This window comes from Elephas maximus, chromosome 26, assembly GCF_024166365.1.
Source record: "Elephas maximus indicus isolate mEleMax1 chromosome 26, mEleMax1 primary haplotype, whole genome shotgun sequence".
NCBI lineage: Eukaryota > Metazoa > Chordata > Mammalia > Proboscidea > Elephantidae > Elephas > Elephas maximus.
Genome location: NC_064844.1, coordinates 19,119,929 through 19,137,538, shown reverse-complemented (window position 1 = coordinate 19,137,538; position 17,610 = coordinate 19,119,929). Strand labels below are relative to the sequence as shown.

Here is a 17,610-nt window from a genome sequence, read left to right as displayed (position 1 = left end):
GTCAAGTCACTTGAACAGTCCCAGATGGTGAACTAACTTTGTGGTCTTAAAATAAAAGTCAGCCAAAAAAACCGAAGTGACTACAACTTTATCATCAGTGTAGTGGGGAACACGAGATCCATTATCATACTTTCTTTTCTTTGTAAAAATCTACCTTGACTAACATAGTTTAGTCAGAAAAAGAAAAATATTTCTAAAACTACCATGGTTTTAAAATGTGTTGCAAGGTCAAAGTTCCTAAACAACCATAAATTTTTTTTAGTTTTTTCTCTGTAGGATTTTAAGAAAAATTCAAAGCCTTTCTTTTTCTTTTTCAAGTTGGGTTATAAATAAAAGCTTGTGATTGATGCTTTGATCAGAAACTACACCAGGTGAAATAAACATCTACCCTACCTGTTCCACTGTCAACAATCCACCATAAGATTCTGGCACAGATCGCATGGGAAGAAGCTGGCACAACGTCCCTAAAAGTAAAGCGACTTCCTTCATGCTTCTCCAACAACATACCAGCACCATCTGAGCAGTTACATCACATGTTTTTTCTCCTTTACCTTAAAAAAAAGAGATAGAAAGAGAGAAAATCTATTGCAACACTAGACACTTTGATTACTCATTGCCCAGGTTTCTTAGAACAAGCTTATTCATAATTTCCCCAAGAATAATCCGGTTGAGCAAACCAATTTGTCATATGTTATATTTATTCAGGAGAAAATAACTACCATTTGTTGAGCATGTGCTGTGAGGAGAAATCACGCCCAGTATTTTTAACATATTATTTTCAAATAAATTCAAAAATAACACACATTGTTTCAAAACTTAAGCTTAACCTTTGGAAATTAATGAAACAAACTCTGCCATCCATATAATATGACTATAATAAATATACTTAATCATCTGTTTTGGTGAAGGCAGTTATTACATCAGTAATAGGACAGGACTTTTAAAATCAAAAGAAAATACAAATTATCTTTTAAAACACATTTAAATCCCACGGTCAATAAATTACAATTACCCTCACTCTCTTATTCCGGTTTTAAAAGAATTTCAGTACTGATTTAAAAAGATATCCAAGACCTACTATTAAAAAAAAAGATGATTTAACAAAATGATACAGTGCAGTACCATTTATATCTTAAAAAGCCCACTAAACTAAAAAAATAAATGTACAATACACATAAACACATAAAATCCGTTGCTGTTGAGTAGATTACAACTCATAGTGACCCTACAGGACAGAGCAGAACTGTTCCATAGTTTCCAAGGAGTGGCTGGTGGACTCGAACTGCTGACCTTTTGGTTAGCAGCCAAACTCATAACTGCTGCGCCACCAGGGCTCCCATAAATACAGAGAATAGGTCTAAAAGGATTTACACTAAAGAGGGAGGAAGTGGGATTAGACAGCATGTGAAAGAGGACTTTAATTTGTTTTTAATTTACATTTACCTCTATACTGTTTACAACTATTACAATGAACATGTATTTATGTTATTTGGTGTAATACAAACAAACAAACAAACAAACAAACAAAAAAAAAATCACAAAAAGAAATTTTCACAAGGCAATATCCCCACCTAGTGGAGAATGTAGCAGAATATAAATAAATCACTCAAAAACTACTGCTTCTCATGGCTTTTTAGAGTGTACAGAAAATTATATAATGACAGCTAATGTTAGAACAAGCCTTGAGAACTCAAATTCTGGAGGCTTGGCACAACAGACAGTCACATTTTTAATGAGGTTTATTTTCTTCAAAAGTGCTTGACATTAGGGACTTCCTCAGTAGACAAAAGTGAACTTTCCTGCCAGAAGAAGCTGACGTTGTCCGCAGCCAGGTTCATCCAGCAACACTGCTGTAGCGTCACCTGGACTGTCAAGGTGGGTGCTCCGTGGCTGTTTGTCACAGCACCTTATAAGCTGCACTGGGGCACATGTTTTTCTGGCTAAAGTCTTATAACCTCATTCCCAAAAGAAACCATTTATAAGCTCAAAGAAAACTTTATTTGAAAGAAATGTTCTTCTCGGATCTGCAGCCTGTGGTTTACTCAATATAAAGGGCATTTTGTATACTTTACATTTCACTTAAACACTGCTTACAATATCAATTTTATGTATCTTACCTTTGATTTCTGCAGAAGTATCGGTATTTGGCATACTAGCATTCAAGTCCTCCAAGTCAAAACTATCACGTTCTTTCACTATTTTGACGTCACTGAAGTAATAGTTAGTATCTCGTGGCTGAATCTCATTCAAAATCATCTGCAAGCGGCTTGCCGACTCTGAGGGAGAGAGACCAGAGTACCTGAAACGCCAGTTCCACCTCACCCCTTGGGGGTACCTGCCCTCAAACGTTCTGTAATTTTTAATACTTGATAATCAACTCTATTAAAAGGGACTCAGGGTGGATAATGTGAAAATTATTTACATAGGGTCTTCATAAAGTTTTCATGTACTGGTAACACAAGGCAATTTCCACTGCAGATGTGACAAAAGAACACGACTGTAACTGTCCACAAAACAAAGGCCCATTTCACTCACTCTGCTTTTCCTGGTGTGTTGCCTGAGAATCTCAAACACGGTACTCAGTCATGTGGAAGAAGAGTAATAAACTTCAATAGATTTTGTTTTAAGATATAGTTTCCCTATATACAACATAAGTTATCAAGGTTTAAAAGTAAAAGGACCAACAGAAAAGGAAAACCCCACTCTCATAAAAGCAGACTTTTATAGCTGAGGAATATCATAAAGACTCCCATATTTGGGTTTGAAATGCATTATATAATACACTGCTTTCTAAAGTATATTTTACAGTCAGTTTTAAACTTCATTTTTATTTCCTAAGCACTCACTGAATTAGGAAATAAAAGCTCCATGAATGCAAGACTTTGTCTGTCTGTTCACTGCTGAATCGCCAGTGCCTAGAACAGAAGCTGGCTAGTGGCAGAGGCTGAGAGGAATGAATGGACAGCTAGGGGATACCTAATAGTTAGTAGCCAGGCTCAGATTTCTTAAAAATAGCAACAAGTAATCATCTGCGATCAATTACCAAATCAAAAAATAAATATACAGTATATAGTATATATTACATACTATATACACTTATATACTTATACTTTAGGTACCATGGGAAATACAAACACCCAAACTGCTATCATGACGATTCAACCAACATCTTATGTCCACTTGCTGCTTCCCTGAAATTCTGCCAAAAAGAAACAAACTTCGACAGCCATGAAAAAGTAACACTGGCCCCAAAAGAAACCATGGGAAGACCAAGAAACAAGAGGAAGGATCTGAATAAATTTTTAAGAACTCTACCCATCCATTTTTATGGCTTTCTGGGAGACTTTCTTCAAGGAATTCAGAATGTATGGCAGCTAACATGGGGAAGGAGAAGCAGGGAAAAATGGAGACAACCAAAAGAGAAAAGAAAAGGCAGAATTAAGGAAAAGCCTGTGAGCCAAAGATGGTTTTTGTGACCAAAGGATGTTTAAAAACTCTTCATTAACAAATAGAATTTTGGTATACTTTGCCTGTCCTAACCACAAGAGGTGACAGAAACACTCAATATTTCTCATCCAGAATACACTAATCCAAACTTTACTTCTAAGATTGGACATTCCTTCTCTCCATGCACTGTTTAAGCCAGAAAACCAAAGCATCAAATTTTGGTATTTAGACTAACACTAGCCAAAAAATACAAAATAATATAAATACAAAAATAAATAACAAAAACACTTCCATTTTAGTATTATGAACCATCACTAATCTTTGATTCATTTTTAGTAAAAGTGAAAAAGCCACCATTTTCTACATAAAACACACATCTTCAGGTCACTTAAACTATCATCGTATCAGCCCAAGGTATTGCAGCGTATGGTACAGTGTGTGTTTCTGATACATTCAATGTGTATTGTGCTCCAAAATGCATTTACAAACTTTATTTCCACACCAAGTGTAAATTTCCCTCATGATTTTCTCTGTGTAAAGGAACAATCCCATGTGAGCACATACCTTTCTGAGCCAATCCTGTGGCCAGCTGCAGTACAGGAATGTGCCACCTGGCATATCCAGGCACTGAGCTTAGTTCATATCCAGGCACTGAGCTTAGTTCCCCTCCTTACAGAAATTTTTCCTTCATTTATTTATTCATTATCAACAAATATTTATTGCCTATCTACTTCTACCAGGCACTGCGCTAAGCACGAGGGAGCAAATACATAGGCAGGATCCCTGTAAAATTATAATTCCAAGAAAGAAAGCTTCATGGGAAGAAAAGCTCCATGGGAAGGGGAAAGTGCTAACAGACTGGAGAGGTAGCAGAAGCCAAACCATTATAGGACCTGGTTGTGGGGAGGGGCGGTGAGGGTACAGGCATTAAGCAAAGATTACATGTAATGCAATCAATTATAAGAAGCCCTGGTGGCACAGTGGTTAAAAGCTCGACTACTAACCAAAACGTCAGCAGTTCAAATCTACCAGCTGCTCCTTGGAAGTCCTATGGGGCAGTTCTGCTCTGTCCTATAGGGTCGCTATGAGTCAGAATCAACTCAATGGCAATGGATTTGGGTTTGGTTTTCAATCAATTACATACTTAGAAAAGATTACTTTGGATGCAGCAAGAAGATTACTTTGGATGCAGGAAATGGACGGAAATAGTGGATGCACAGAAACCAGCTGGGTGAGAAAATGCCGATTTAAAAAAAAAAGATTTGAGAAATATTTAAAGTGTAACACTGTAAGAACACGAGGCAAGCCAGATACGAGGAGCAAGGGAGAGAGGCCAAGCAGTACTAGACTGCTGACTTGCATAAACAGATCTCTGGTGAAGAAGCAGGGGCTGGGAGGGAAAAGGCAGAGGAAAGTGCATGACTTCAATTTTGGGCATGCTGAGTATCTCCTCTGAATTTTTTTCCATTAACTGGTTGTCATGGACTGAACTGTGCTTCCCAAAAATATTTGTTAACTTGGCTAGGCCACGATTCCCAGTATAGTGTGACTGTCCACCATTTTGTCACGTGATGTGATTTTCCTGTGTGTTGCATATCCTGTCTCCATGCTGTTGATGAAGTGGGATTATCTGCCGTTAAATAAATGAGGCAGGACTCAATCTACAAGATTGGGTTTTGTCTAAAGCCGATCTCCTTTTAGATATAAAAGAGAGAAGTGAGCAGAGAGACAAGGGAACCTCATACCACCAAGAAAGAAGCACCGGGAGCATAGCACGTCCTTTGGATCTCGGGTCCCTGTGCGGAGACGCTCCTTAACCAGGGGAAGATTGATGACAAGGACCTTCCCCCAGAGCCGACAGAGAAAGAAAGCCTTTCCCTGGAGCTGACGCCCTTAGTTTGGACTTCTAGCCTACTAGGCTGTGAGAGAATAAATTTCTGTTTGTTAGTCATCTACTTGTGGTATTTCTGTTAGAGCAGTACTAGATAACCCAGGCACACTGGTCTTTGTATGTTAACTGGTTGCCCATTCCAGATTCCTAACAAGTCACCTGCACTAACTGAACTCCATCAACTGCCCATCCCTCTAATGTGTTTTCCCCAGTATCCCAGTCCCTGCATCCACCTGTAGGTTGTGTTCTGAAATAACAGTATTCATACTGTTAACCCAGAGGAGGAGGTACCTTGCTCATCACCTGGTTATTTTTTAATAGTTAACAAATATTACTAACAAGGCAGAAATACCACTACTACTATAGAAAACTTACAAAAGCCAGGACCTGTTTAAGGCAGAAACCTGCCAGATAAGGAAAACTCAAATATTTTCCACTAAACAAGCGACAGAAAAGTGGTAAGACTGCGCCCTGTCAAAGGCAGAAAGCTTGGGAGTCCTGGAAAAACAAGGCAGTCCCATTGAGTTCCAGCTCTCACAGGTTTCACTGTATTAATAATTTCTTCTCTCCCCTCCCCCCCCCCATTTAGCTTTTATATACCGCCAAAGGAATTTTCAAAAAAAAGGAAAAGAAAAACACAATAGTCACACCATGTCACTCTACCCTCCTTTCCTTGCTGACCTGAGTCTGTGTCCATGGGGATGAGGCCCTCTGGGGAGGAGCTCTGAATGACAGGTGACACCACGGCAGACAGCCTGTAGGACAACACAAGGAGCTTCTCCACCACAGGTCTCCACTCGCTCACCAACTGCAGGCTGCTGCAACAAAAATGTGAGAGGAATTTATGCTAAAAGCAAAAATAAATTTTTCATAATAGAAATTAATAGATAAAAAGGAATGAGAAAACTTACATTTCAAAATTTTGCAATCTATGAAATATTTCATAAACCTAAAAGAATATATGTTCACATACATGTAAATTTTGAAATCTAATTTTCCATTGTCTTTAAGGCAATGAACTACATTCCTTTCCCAGGACACAACCCAGTAAGAGCTGACTGCTCAGTGCCGAGTGTCCAGGAGTCAGCAGTGGACATACTTACTTTAAAGGCAACTTCTGCAAAGCTCCTGTTACACAGTGGACTCGTCCATACATCGGACATGATGCTGCTGCCTGAAGCAGGGAATTTTCAGCCTGAGATATTTCTTCCTCAAGATTTTCCAACAAGCATTTGATGACTAGGAAAAGCAAACAGGAAGTCCAAGTAATGCCAGTTGAAAAACAGACTTGTAAATTTGTGAATGACAAAACAGTTTCCGTGAAAACATCTAATTCTTTGAACTCTTACACCAGAGGTTTTGAATAAAAAAGAGATCTTTCAAGGTTTACCCAGCCTGTTAACCATTTCTCATTATGACCTGGTATCCTAAAAGGTAGACCTTAGTGTCCTTCCCTAATTCCCTGGATCTGCTGAGAGCAATCTGTCTGTGGATGAGTCATTCCTTCTACTCATCATCTACCTGGGGTCTCAAACTCCACACCCATTTGGCATGTCCTGTTTGACCAGAAGATGTTTTGCGTTTCCTTTTTTCTGGATGGAGCGGTTTTAATTTTGGAATTGTATGTAATCGATAAATTAATATTCAGATATATAAAGAACTCCTAAAATCAACAAGTAAAAGACGAACAATTCAACGTAAAAATGAACAAAGGATATGAATGGACATTTCACAGAAAAGTAAAATGAGCAGCTTATGAACACACGAAAAGACGCTCAATCACACTGATGTTGTTAGGCGCCATCGGGTCGGTTCCAACTCATAGTGACCCCATGTACAACAGAACAAAACACTGCCCAATCCTGTGCCATCCTCACAATTGTTGCTATGTTTGTGCCCATTGTTGCAGACACTGTGTCAATCCATCCTGTTGAGGGTCTTTCTGTTTTTTGCTGACCGTCTACTTTACTAAGCATAATGTTCTTCTCCAGGAACTGGTCCCTCCTAATAACATGTCCAAAGTATGTGAGACGAAGTCTTGCCAACTTCACTTCTAAGGAGCATTCTGGCTGTACTCCTTCTAAAACAGATTTGTTTGTCCTTCTGGCAGTCCATGGTATATTCAATATTCTTCACCAACGCCATAATTCAAAGGCATCAATTCTTCTTTAGTCTTCCTTATTCACTGTCCAGCTTTCACATGCAGATGAGGCGATTGAAAATATCATGGCTTGGACCTGGCGCACCTTAGTCCTCAAACTGACATCTTTCCTTTTCAACACTTTAAAGAGGTCTTTTACAGCAGATATACCCAATGCAACACGTGGGTTTGACTGCTTATCTGATGCTTCTCTGGGCTTTGATTGAAGATGCAAATAAAATAAAATCCTTGACAACTTCAAACTTTTCCCCATTTATTATGATGCTGCTTGTTGGTTCAGCTGTGAGGATTTTTTTTTTTTATGTTGAGGTGTAGTCCATAGTGATGTTCATTGGTAAGTGCGTCAAGTCCTCTTCATTTTCAGCAAGTGAGGTTGTATCATGTGGTTATCACAGGTTGTTAATAAGTCTTCCTCCTATCCTGATGCCCGTTCTTCTTCATACAGTCCAGCTTCTCGGATTATTTGCTCAGCATACGGACTACATGTAGTGAAAGGATACAACCCTGACACACATTTCCTGGCTTTAAACCACGCAATATCCCCTTGTTCTGTTTAAATGACTGCCTCTTAGTCTAAGTACAGGTTCCTCATGAGCTCAATTAAATGTTCTGGAACTCCCATTCTTTGCAATGTTATCCATAATTTGTTATGATCCACACAGTCAAATGCCTTTGTATGGTCAATAAAACATAGGTAAACATCTTTCTGGTATTCTCTGCTTTCAGCCAGGATCCATCTGACATCGCCAATGATATTCCTGGTTCTACATCCTCTTCTGAATGTGGCTTGAATTTCTAGCAGTTTCCTGTCAATGTAGTGCTGCAACCACTTTTGAATGATCTTCAGCAAAATTTTACTTGTGTGTGATATTAATGATATTGTTTGATACTTTCCACATTCAGTTGGATCACCTTTCTTGGGAATGGGTACAAATATGCATCTCTTCCAGTCAGTTGGCCAGGTAACTGTCTTCCAAATTTCTTCGCATAGACAAGTGAGCACTTCCAGGGCTGCATTCGTTGTTTGTTGAAACATCTCAATAGATATTCTGTCAATTCCTGGACCCTTGTGTTTCACCAATGCTTTCAGTGCAGCTCAGACCTCTTCCTTCAGTACCATCGGTTCTTGATCATATGTCACCTCCTGAAATGACTGAGCATTGACCATTTCTTTTTGGTACAGTGACCTGTGTATTCCTTCCATCTTCTTTTGATGTTTCCTGCATCGTTTAGTATTCTCCCCATAGAATCCTTCAACATTACAACTCAAGGCTTCAGTTTTTTCTTCAGTTCTTTCAGCTTGAGAAATGGTGATGGTGATCCTCCCTTTTGGTTTCCTATCTCCAGGTCTTTGTACATTTCATTATATAATACTTTACTGGGTCTTCGCAAGCCATCCTTTGAAATCCTCTGTTCAGCTTTTTTACTTCATCATTTCTTCCTCTTGCTTTAGCTATTCTCTACATGCAAAAGCAAGTTTCAGAGTCTCTTCTGACATTCATTTTGGTCTTTTCTTTCTTTCTTGTCTTCTTAATAACCTCTTGCTTTCTTCATGTATAACATCATTCCACAACTCGATTGGTCTTTGGCCATTAGTGTTGAATGCATCCAATCTATTCTTGAGACATTCTTCCCCAGTCATCTTTTGAGTGCCTTCCAACCTGAGGGGCTCATCTTCTGGCACTACATCAGACAATGTTCCACTGCTGTTCATAAGGTTTTCACTGGCTAATTCTTTCAGAAGTAGACCGCCAGGTCCTTCTCCCTAGTCTGGCTTAGTCTGGAAGCTCAGCTGAAACCTGTCCACCATGGGCAACCCTGTTGGTATTTGAATACCGGTGGCATAGCTTCCAGCATCACAGCAACACACAAGCTCCCACAGTGCAACAAACTGACCCATGTGTCAATCACATTAAAGTGCAAGATGAGATATGAGATATGATTTTATATTTTGCTACTGGCAAAATTTTTTAAAGCTAACAATAGCAAATTATGGTGATGATGTGATACGACACAACTCTCATCATTTGCTGGTGGGAGTGTAATCTGAAATCCTACTTGGCATCATCTCCTGAAGTGAGAGTACACATACTTTATGACCAGGCTATTCTACTTCTATGTTTACCACAGATAAACTCTTAAATGTGTCGATTGAAAGATAAGTATGAGAATATTCACATCAGCATTATTTATTTTAGGAAAAAAAAAAAGTCTACCAAAGGAGAATGGATTAATAAATTGTGGTAAATTTGTAAAATCCATAGAGTACAATGCCAAACCAAAACCAAACCCACTGCCATGGGGCCAACTCCAACTCATAGTAACCCTAGAGGAGAGAGTAGAACTGCCCCGAAGGGTTTCCAAGGCTGTAATCTTTACAGAAGCAGATGCCACGGCTTTCTCCACGGGGCAGCTGCGGGGGTTTGGACCATGAATCTTTCAGTTAGCAGCGGAGGCTTAACCACTGTGCCACCACGGCTCCTTCAGTACAGTGCCACTAATATGAAATTCAAAATGATACAAAACTATGTCAAACATCATTTAATGATATATACACATGTGGTAAAACTGTAAAGAAAAACAAAATGAAGGATTATTACAAAATATAAGATAGTAATTATCTGGGGAAAGGGGTATGATAACGGAGAGGCTTCAAAAGTATGGGTGCTGTTCTACCTCTTAAGCTGGGTGGGAACACCCAGTGCCTGAAAAAAAACGGTGAAAATTTGCTATTATTATTTAAACCATACAAAAAAAAAAAAAAAAAAAACCAAACGAGTCAATTCCGACTCATAGTGACCCTATAGGACAGAGTAGAACTGCCTGGTAGAGTTTCCAAGGAGCGCCTGGCGGATTGGAACTGCCAACCTCTTCGTTAGCAGCCGTAGCACTTAACCACTACACCACCAGGGTTTCCAATTTAAACCATATATATGTTTAAATATGCATTTGTATATTTCGAAAAGTTTATAAATTGTTAAAGTTTTAACATGTTTTGAAATTGAATGCTTTATATGCAGCATGCAATCCTGGTTCACCTCAACTGCAGACCACTCCCTATCAGCTCATCTGGGGCTTCCCCATCACTGGTTCTCTTTTTCATGGTTTCTTCAACCACCATGAAGAGAGTAATTTTCAACTCTCTTTCTATAACTGACCTCCTTTTCCTCTATTAAAAAAAAAAAAAAAAAAAATTCCACATTTGTCCTTATTTATAGAACGAGAATCCCCAAAAATGTTTGTTGAAAATCATTAAATCTAAACCACCTAAGACCCTGAGTTTTGGAACTGGTCATATAGAAAGGGTGAAAGGCAGGGGTATGACAGTCAGTTAAAACATAAACCCCAACAGACAAAGGAACTCTGTTCTATGTAGAAATAATACAGATAGCCTGGCTATAACCATTGTAAAATTTCTGCCAAAAAAAAAAGACTCTTGTCAAAGAACTTCTATTTAAAAAAAGAACTATATGAATGTACATTTGGACATCTACATATTTAACAGGAATCTCCTGTTCAAAAGCGCTACAGAAAACTTATAGCTGAGTAAGCTATTCAGTTGCTTGAGAGAAACTCCGACAGCCTTATAGGCTCGTAAACCATTAAATTAAAAAAACCACAAAGTAAATGTTTAACCATTAGATATTCTAACCAAATGAATAGCGAGAAAGTAAGATGTATGGATTTGACAAATAAAAACAAAAGGTCATTTACTCAATACAAACCCATTAATGTGTTCCTTTCCACCACAGATGCCGACTTCTCTCCGTCGCCATACGCAACTTGCTGAGTCTGCAAGCGGGCAGACAGAGGTGACGGCAGAGCATCCTGCCAGATTAAGAAGTTCAGCAGGTAGGAGGCTGTTACACAGTCGTGCGGTTTGGTGCTTGTGCTGAGCTCCAGTGCTGCCTGGAACAAGTCCTGCAGTTTCTCTGAACCCTGGAATGAAGCACAGCCTCAGTTTGTCATTGAAAGATTTCTTCAGTTTGAAGAAATAACACATACATAAAAACAGAATCAGCCATACAATTCAACAGTAACATTAATTTATTTGGAGCTTCTATTACAGTAATAAATAATCACTGGTTCTAGTGACGAGGGTCTTAAAAAAAAATTCGATTAAGGAATTCAACATAGATAAAGCTCTTTAAAAAAAAAAAATGAAAAACCTTCTTTCTTCAATAAAACTGTGTGTTTTTCCTGTAGAAAATTTGCTATGGCTACAGCCAGATTACCTTTGTTATTCCTATTTAAGTCAGTTCCTTTGTCTGTCAGGGTTTACGTTTTACCTGGCCCTCATCCTCCCCCTCTTCCCCCTTCCAATACAGCTAGTTCAAGCGGAAAAATGCAAATCCACAGGAAGGCTGTTCCTGGTAAAGCTCCCTGTATGCAATACATCGAAAACAAAATGATACAATCGGCCTCAGAAATTCTGCAACACAGCTCCCACACCTTTATCGCATATAAACATCTACTCACATAAAAACAAAAAAAAAAATTTTTTTTAGCCTGTCCTAAAGGAGAAAGAATGAAGGATAGTTCACTGTGACATTCATGGAAAGACACAGGCTAAGAACAGGAGACACAGGTCCCAGTCCCAAGTGCCTGGTTGACAAGTTGCATGGAACCTGGAATTCAGGGTTGGGCTGATTCTACTAGGATTACTCCACGACTGTCTAATATAAGAGGGAAAACTACTGTAAACTTAAATTTGAAGTCGATTATAGGTATGCTAGTATTTAATGATGATTTACACAATATTAAAAATATTAAATGTACTGATCCAAAGATCAGTTTATTTCTATTTTAATTTTTGCTGTTTGATGTCTTTCATTTTCTATGACCTAAAACACATAAGAACAACGGCCTAAAGCATCTAAGTCATTTTTATAATATATTCAGTCCCTGAATTGCTTTATTAGTCAATTAGTAAGAACATAATAGTCTTTGACATCTGAATGTCATTGTTCCATCATCTTGGGGTAGGGGGTTCCCTGCAGACCCATCTCCACGCTGTGGCTTCACTGTCCAAGCTCATCTTTGGTTCTCACCCCAAGGTCAGAGCAGAAGAAGAAAATGTCAGAACAGGAATGCGGGGGCAGGGGATGGAGCACGGCGCCTAGCAAGAGAACTGTTGCTAACCTCAAGCACTCTATGAGTTTCAGTCTCAGTTTAGCTATTGCTTGCTGGAAGACCAGAAATTTGTTTTATATCTCACTTATATTCAGCTTCCTAGCCTACGAAGGAAGGAGATTATCTTGAAAACCTTTAATTACTGTAAGTGATGTGTTTTGATCAAATATTAACACATCCAAAGGAACTGGGGAGGCTGCAGTTAACAAAAATCTACGAATAATCCTGTAAACAATCAAACCTACTGTTTCCTATACCTCCTTTATAGCAGAGCATTAAAAAAGCCAAAGCTTACTGCTTTGGGCTTTATTTTCATTTACCGTATTTCCTCCTTCTTCACCATTCCTCCCCACTCCTCCCTATGAGCCAACAGCAATGGAGGTAGTAATGATAACTTACAGCAGTCAGCAGATGTGAGACAGGGCAGACAGAACGTGCCCGGGTAATTCACAGGATGCTTCCCCTGCTGCTAAAATAGAAAGTTTTCATGCAGATACCACGTTTACATTTACATTGGAGAAGTCCAAATACCTGAAATTGTACAACGGTTTTTGTTAACTTCATCAGAAGATCAAACGCTAAAACTTTCACGTCCTCAAAAGTGCTAGTAAAACATTCCATTAGTGCTTGGAAACGACCAGCATCAATATCATGGCTCAGCAGATACACTGTTTGGATTCCACCTAAAAGCGCAAACCACAACAACAACAAAACCGCACCAATTTAGAAGTGGAAAAAAAAAAAAAACAGAAAAAGAAATTACAGTTTCAAAGTTACTTGGCCAGATTTATAGAAAATTAGCACAAAAATTCTCACTTCATACTTTATCCAAAGTAGGATAAAAGAGTAGTTTTTCCATTAATTTATTAGCTAAAGTGGCAAAATAATTAGTATTACATTCTCCAAATAGAAAATGAACATTTTTTTTAACGTTCCATTCTAAGGGTATTATACAGAAATTCCTAAGTTTTTTTTTCTTTTTTTGTTTTCTAAATAAACAAAAATAAATTTAGGAACATGTCTTCAAAAAATCTTCATAAAACGTTTTGACTTGGAACCAAAGTCCTACCACGCCTCAGGATGAACTGACAGAATATGTATGATGATATACCCTAACAGAGTTACTGGACGTCAAAGATAAAGGAAGTCCCTTTTGGCCATTCGGGCAGAACGTTCAATTCATCTACAAAGTGGAAAAAATTAGGCTGGCTTCACTCTTCGCCACAGCAACATGCAGTGCTAGAAGACAGTGGAGCAATGTTTACAAAATCCTCAGGGAAAGAAGGTGTGACGAAGAATTGTGTTATCAAATTCTTATTCAAGTATGAGAGCAATATAAACACTATTGAATGTGCAAGAAATCAAGGACTTATCTCAAAAACTCTTCTCAAAGAAAGATGAATTTCAGCCAACCAAGAGATAAACATAAAAAACTATCACAAAACATCTCATAACATGGAGGAATCTGGAAGGCATTATCCTGAGTGAAATTAGTCAGCTGCAAAAGGACAAATATTGTATGAGACCACTATTTTAAGAACTCTAGAAAAAGTTTAAACACAGAAGAAAATATTCCTTGATGGTTATGAGGGTGGGGAGGGAGGGGGAGGGGTATTCACTAATTAGATAGTAAAAAAAAAAAAAAAGACTAGAACTATTTTAGGTGACGGGGAAGATAATACACAATACAGGAGAAGTCAGCACAACTGGACTAAACCAAAAGCAAGGAAGTTTCCTGAATACAACCAAATGCTTCTAAGGCTAGAGTAGCAGGGACAAGGCTTTGGTCATCTTCAGAGGACATCTAGGTCAACTGGCATAACAAAATGTATTAAGACAATGTTCTGCATCCGTGGCATCTGGGGTCTCAAACACTAACAAGCGGTCATCTAAGATGCACCAATTGGTCTCAACCCACCTGGAGCAAAGGAGTAATGAAAAACACCAAAGACACACGGTAAAGATGAGCCATGGGACAGAAAAGGCCACATAAACCAGAGACTACATCAGCCTGAGACCAGAAGAGCTACATGATGCCCAGCTACCACAGATCACTGCCCTAACAGAGAATTCCTGATGGAGCAGAACAGTGGGATGCAGATCTCAAGTTCTCATAAAAAGACCAGGCATAATGGCCTGACTGAGACTAGAGGGACCCTGTAGGTCACGGTCCCCATACTCTTTGTTAGCCCAAGATGGAAGCATTCCCAAAGCCAACTCTCCAGACAGGGATTGGACTGGACTGTAAGACAGATAATGATACTGGTGAAGAGTGAGCTTCCTGGCTCAAGTAGACACATGAGACTATATGGGCAACTCCTGTTTGGAGGCGAGATGAGAAGGAAGAGGGGGACTGGAGCTGGTTGAATGGACACGCAGAACACAAGGTAGAGAGGAGGGATGTGCTGTCTTGTTAGGAGGAGAGCAGCTGGGAGGGCATAGCAAGGTGTGTGTAACTTTTTGTATGAGAGGCTGACTTGATTTGTAAACTTCTACTTAAAGCACAATAAATTAAAAAAAAAACACAACTTTTGGTTTCACTGATACTATTGTTTTTCTGTTCTCTATTTCATTCATCTCTGTTCTATTCTTTATTATTTCCTTCCTTCTGCTAGCTTTGGGTTCTGTTTGCACTTCTTCTAATTCCTTAAGGTGTAAAGCTAGGTTATCAATTGGAGATCTTTCTTCTTTTTTAATGTAGGCATTTACAGCTATAAAATTGCCCCTAAGCACTTCCTTCGCCGCATCTGGTAAATTTTGCTGTTTTCATTTTTTAATTATCTCAAGGTATTTTTTTAATTTCCCTTGTGATTTCTTATTTGACCCACTGGTTGTTCAAAAGCTCTGCTCAACTTTGAAGACTTCTCTGACCCCACTGCTTGAAATGGCTAGCACTTCCCACCCTCACAAACAAGCACTCCACAGCCTCCCCTTCCTTTACTGGAATTTTTCTTCATGGTACTTACCTCCATCTGACACTCCACATATTTGCTAAAATATAAGCTTCAAAACGGAGGCATTTTGTTTTGTACACTGCATATTCTTGGCTCCTAGAACACTGTTTGACATATAATAAGTGCTAAATAAATATTTGCTGAACAAACCCTACAGGTACTAATTATGGAATCCAATTTTCACCCTAAGCGTTGTGACACTTGACTCTGAGTAAGAAAGATGCATACGGGTTATTCTTGGCCCAGGGTATTTTGTATTGACTTGCATCCCCAAAGTGATATGTTGAAGTTCTAATCCCTGTACCCGTGAATATGGCCTGATTTGGAAATAGTGCTTTTTTCTTTTGTTATCAGTTAAGTTAAACGAGGTCATTACAGGTAGGTGGGTCCTAATCAGAAGCCCTTCTGAGTAGTGTCTTACAAGGGGACGCAAACGGGTGAGGGAGGTGCCGTGCGTCTGTAAGCAACAAAGGAACACCAAGGACTGCCAGCAGTCACCAGATACTAAGAGAGAGGCATGGAACAGTTTCTCTCTCAAAGCCCCCACAAGGAATCACCACAGCCGAGACCCTGATTTGGACTTCTAACCTCCAGAACTATGTAAAGCCACCCACTTTGTGATATTTTATCATGGCAGCCCTGGGAAACTAGGACACAGGGTATGCTTGAGGAAAAGCAAAAGCTATTTTGACAGATTCCAAGTCACTGCCCTTCCATGAAATATAAAAACCCCATGTTAAACGTCCTTGCAATGAAGATGAATGATAAGTTTACATTTCCCATCCTTTATTTCATTGCCAAGGGGCCCTGGTGCCACAATGGTTGAGTGCTCGGCTGCTAACTGAAAAGGTTGGCAGCAGCTCTGCAAGAGAAAGACCTGGCGATCTGCTTCTGTAAAGACTGAACCAAAGCCAAACCCACTGCCGTCAAGTCGATTCCAACTCATAGTGACCCTACAGGGCAGAGCAGAACTGCCCCATAAGGTTTTCAAGGAGCACCTGGTGATTTCGAACTGCCAACCTTTATGGTTAGCAGCTGTAGCTCTTAACCACTACATTACCAGGGTTTCCTCCATAAAGATTACAGCCCAGGAAACCCTATAAGGCAGTTCTGTTACCTGGGGTCGCAGTGAGTCAGCAACCAATGAAATTTAGCCTCCTTTAATATAATGGGTGTAATACGGCTTAACTCTATTTGCACTACCTCCCAGCTCTTTACCTAACATAATTACTATGCCATCAATCACTGCCCAATTACAGGTGACTCACTCATTAGGAAGATGACTCATGTTTTTCACTGTTAAAGTGAACTCTCTCAATTTAAAAATTACCATTACAGTTCAGCCTAGTGTTATTTCACATACATCTAGGTGCTACCGTAAACCTAATTGCCATTGAGTCAATTCCGCCTCATAGTGACCCTACAGGACAGGGTTTCCAAGGCTGTATCTTTACGGAAGCAGACTGCCACATCTTTCTCCCACAGAGTGGCTGGTGGGTTCGAATTGCTACCCTTTCAGTTAGCAGCCAAGCACTTAACCACTGTGCCACCAGGGCTTCTTCGGTGCTACTATAACTACATTAAATGTACAGAGAACTTTTTCTTAAATTGATAAAGTAATAGATCGCTCTCAGGTACAAACTTATTCTGTAAGTTTAGCTGAGGTACCATCAGAGGTGCCTAAAGTTGATAGACACCCCGTAGTTGTTTCTTGTGGCTGTTTTAACAAATTACCACAAACTTCGTGGCTTAAAATCACAGAAATTTGTTCTCTCACAGTTCTAGAAGCCAGAAGTCTGAAATCAAGGTGTTGGCGCGGCCACACTCACTCCAGAGGCTCTAGGAAGGAATCCATTCCTTGCCTCTTTCAAAGAATGGTGGCTGCTAGCATTCTTTCACTTGTGGCAGCATCTCTCCAAACCCTGCCTCCATGGTCACACTGCCTTCTCCTCTCTTCTGTGTGTTAAATTTTCCTCTGTCTCTCTCTCACAAGAACACTTGTGACTGCATTTAGGGCCTACTTG

At 39.4% G+C, this 17,610-nt stretch overlaps 1 protein-coding gene across 6 annotated transcripts in view; it reads right to left on the bottom strand.

Annotated features, from left to right (window-relative positions):
- The window catches only part of THADA (THADA armadillo repeat containing), a 360,989-nt gene that overhangs the window by 313,784 nt on the left and 29,595 nt on the right, over positions 1-17,610 (bottom strand). For all 6 annotated transcript variants that reach the window (XM_049870444.1, XM_049870443.1, XM_049870447.1 and 3 more), the window contains 6 exons: positions 13,164-13,315; positions 11,225-11,438; positions 6,442-6,577; positions 6,020-6,156; positions 2,118-2,276; positions 394-551 (listed from right to left, as the gene is read on the bottom strand). In XM_049870444.1, coding sequence (XP_049726401.1) covers positions 394-551; positions 2,118-2,276; positions 6,020-6,156; positions 6,442-6,577; positions 11,225-11,438; positions 13,164-13,315 — 956 coding nt within the window. The remainder of the gene's footprint in view (positions 1-393; positions 552-2,117; positions 2,277-6,019; positions 6,157-6,441; positions 6,578-11,224; positions 11,439-13,163; positions 13,316-17,610) is intronic.